Raw genomic sequence first — 1,520 nt, 5'->3', positions numbered from 1 at the left:
TTGTATTATTTGAACAGTTCCGTCTAATGTTCCCATATCCACATTTGTTTTTTAACAATCATCTTCAATAATATTAAAGATAAGCACATTCCCTTCTCACAAGCTTTGAAACGTCATAATAGTGAGGTACATACTGAAGATAAACCTTACAAATGCGAAACGTGTGGCAAGATGTTTCAGTGCAAATGGGATTTATGTCGTCATTTGATAATTCATACAGATGAAAAACTTTATAAATGTGAGTTTTGTGAAAAAGGATTTAAATGAGTAGAAAAATTATAAAAATATTAAATAATCATGTTACTTAAAATAATATTGTAGTTAACAAATGATAAATATTTTGCAGTCAAAAATTAAATTTAAACACAAAAAGACAATTGATTTCAGTGACGATTGTGACGTTTGTGAGAATGGTTTCGATAATGAACAGGATATCATTAATCATTTAGAAACGAAGCATTCTGACATGAATAAAAGATCGTATAAATGTGAGACACGTGCATTTGCATTTAAACGTTTAGTACACCTTAAGCAGCATACAAAAATATGGGCGTGAAACCATATGTTTGCGAGGTATGTTCTACAAAATTATTGTTACTATTATTTCTCATTTGATTGTGTTTATTTTTACATTTTTGTTATTATAAATGTGCTGTATTTTAGATTTGCAGTAAAGCGTTTAGTCATAAATTTTCACTAACCAGACACAGATATACACGTAGCAATAGAAAGCCGTTTGAATGTTCGATATGTAACAGAGGCTTCACGGAAAAAAAATATTTTCTTGCAAACGTAGTGCAAGAAAAAATATTTTCATGCAAAAGTAGGTCATTCACGATATAATGTTTAATTCATTAGCAGATTCACATTTATCTTTCTATTTTTGTTATATGTTCATAACATATTATAATAGACTAATGTACCACAATACATTTGATATATAAAAAAATTATTTTTTTTTAGGGTCACATGAGTGATACTGTATTAAAGGACTAACCGCGACTGACAACAGAATAGCCGATCAAGTAAAATTATGACTACTCTTAATAATAATAACGAGCCGATGATGAAAGAAATTGAGGATAAAGATGTAATTTTTTTACGAGATATAATACCATATAAGCATATTGATGGTTTTATTTATAAATATTATACCATTTTTCTAGGAGATACAATAAAACACTGTCAGACACAGGAACACTGACGTGTAAAGCTCACAATGTGTGTTCAAAAGACAAAACCGACCAGTAATTTTTTTAATAACTTTAATTATTTTTGTGTTTGTTGGATTTAAGATAGTACACTGGCGAATTAAAATCAGAATTTCTTGAAATTGATATAATTGGTATTGTACTAGAAGAAATTGTTATGCTTGTGCAATTGGAAAGAAATTGAGATTTCAGTACTGAGATCATTTATCATGATCAACCACTCAAAAACTCTCGAAATTCACATGTATTTTTAACGATTTTTTAAAATTAAAATCTGCCATATTGGATGCGCTGATTTGAATTATTTAT

The 1,520-nt window shown here is 28.4% G+C and overlaps 1 protein-coding gene across 1 annotated transcript; it reads left to right on the top strand.

The window, feature by feature from the left end:
• Window positions 1–401: 401 nt before the first annotated feature.
• Window positions 402–1,081, top strand: LOC108757164 (zinc finger protein OZF-like). The gene is made up of 3 exons (XM_018501566.1): window positions 402–573; window positions 664–823; window positions 964–1,081. Exons 1-3 carry the CDS (start codon window positions 547–549, stop codon window positions 975–977), a joined length of 201 nt encoding a protein of 66 aa, XP_018357068.1. The 5' UTR covers window positions 402–546; the 3' UTR covers window positions 978–1,081.
• The last annotated feature ends 439 nt before the right edge of the window (window positions 1,082–1,520 follow it).

The sequence above is a fragment of the Trachymyrmex septentrionalis genome, unplaced genomic scaffold (assembly GCF_001594115.1).
Source record: "Trachymyrmex septentrionalis isolate Tsep2-gDNA-1 unplaced genomic scaffold, Tsep1.0 scaffold133, whole genome shotgun sequence".
NCBI lineage: Eukaryota > Metazoa > Arthropoda > Insecta > Hymenoptera > Formicidae > Trachymyrmex > Trachymyrmex septentrionalis.
Note: the sequence above shows the minus strand (reverse complement) of the source record. Positions and strands in the feature narration are given on the sequence as shown.

Excerpts from the sequence above, each read along its gene's own strand:
- LOC108757164 (XM_018501566.1), top strand. The coding sequence starts at position 547 with ATGGGCGTGAAACCATATGTTTGCGAG. Across the intron at positions 574-663 it reads TGAAACCATATGTTTGCGAG|ATTTGCAGTAAAGCGTTTAG; the intron begins GTATGTTCTACA and ends GCTGTATTTTAG.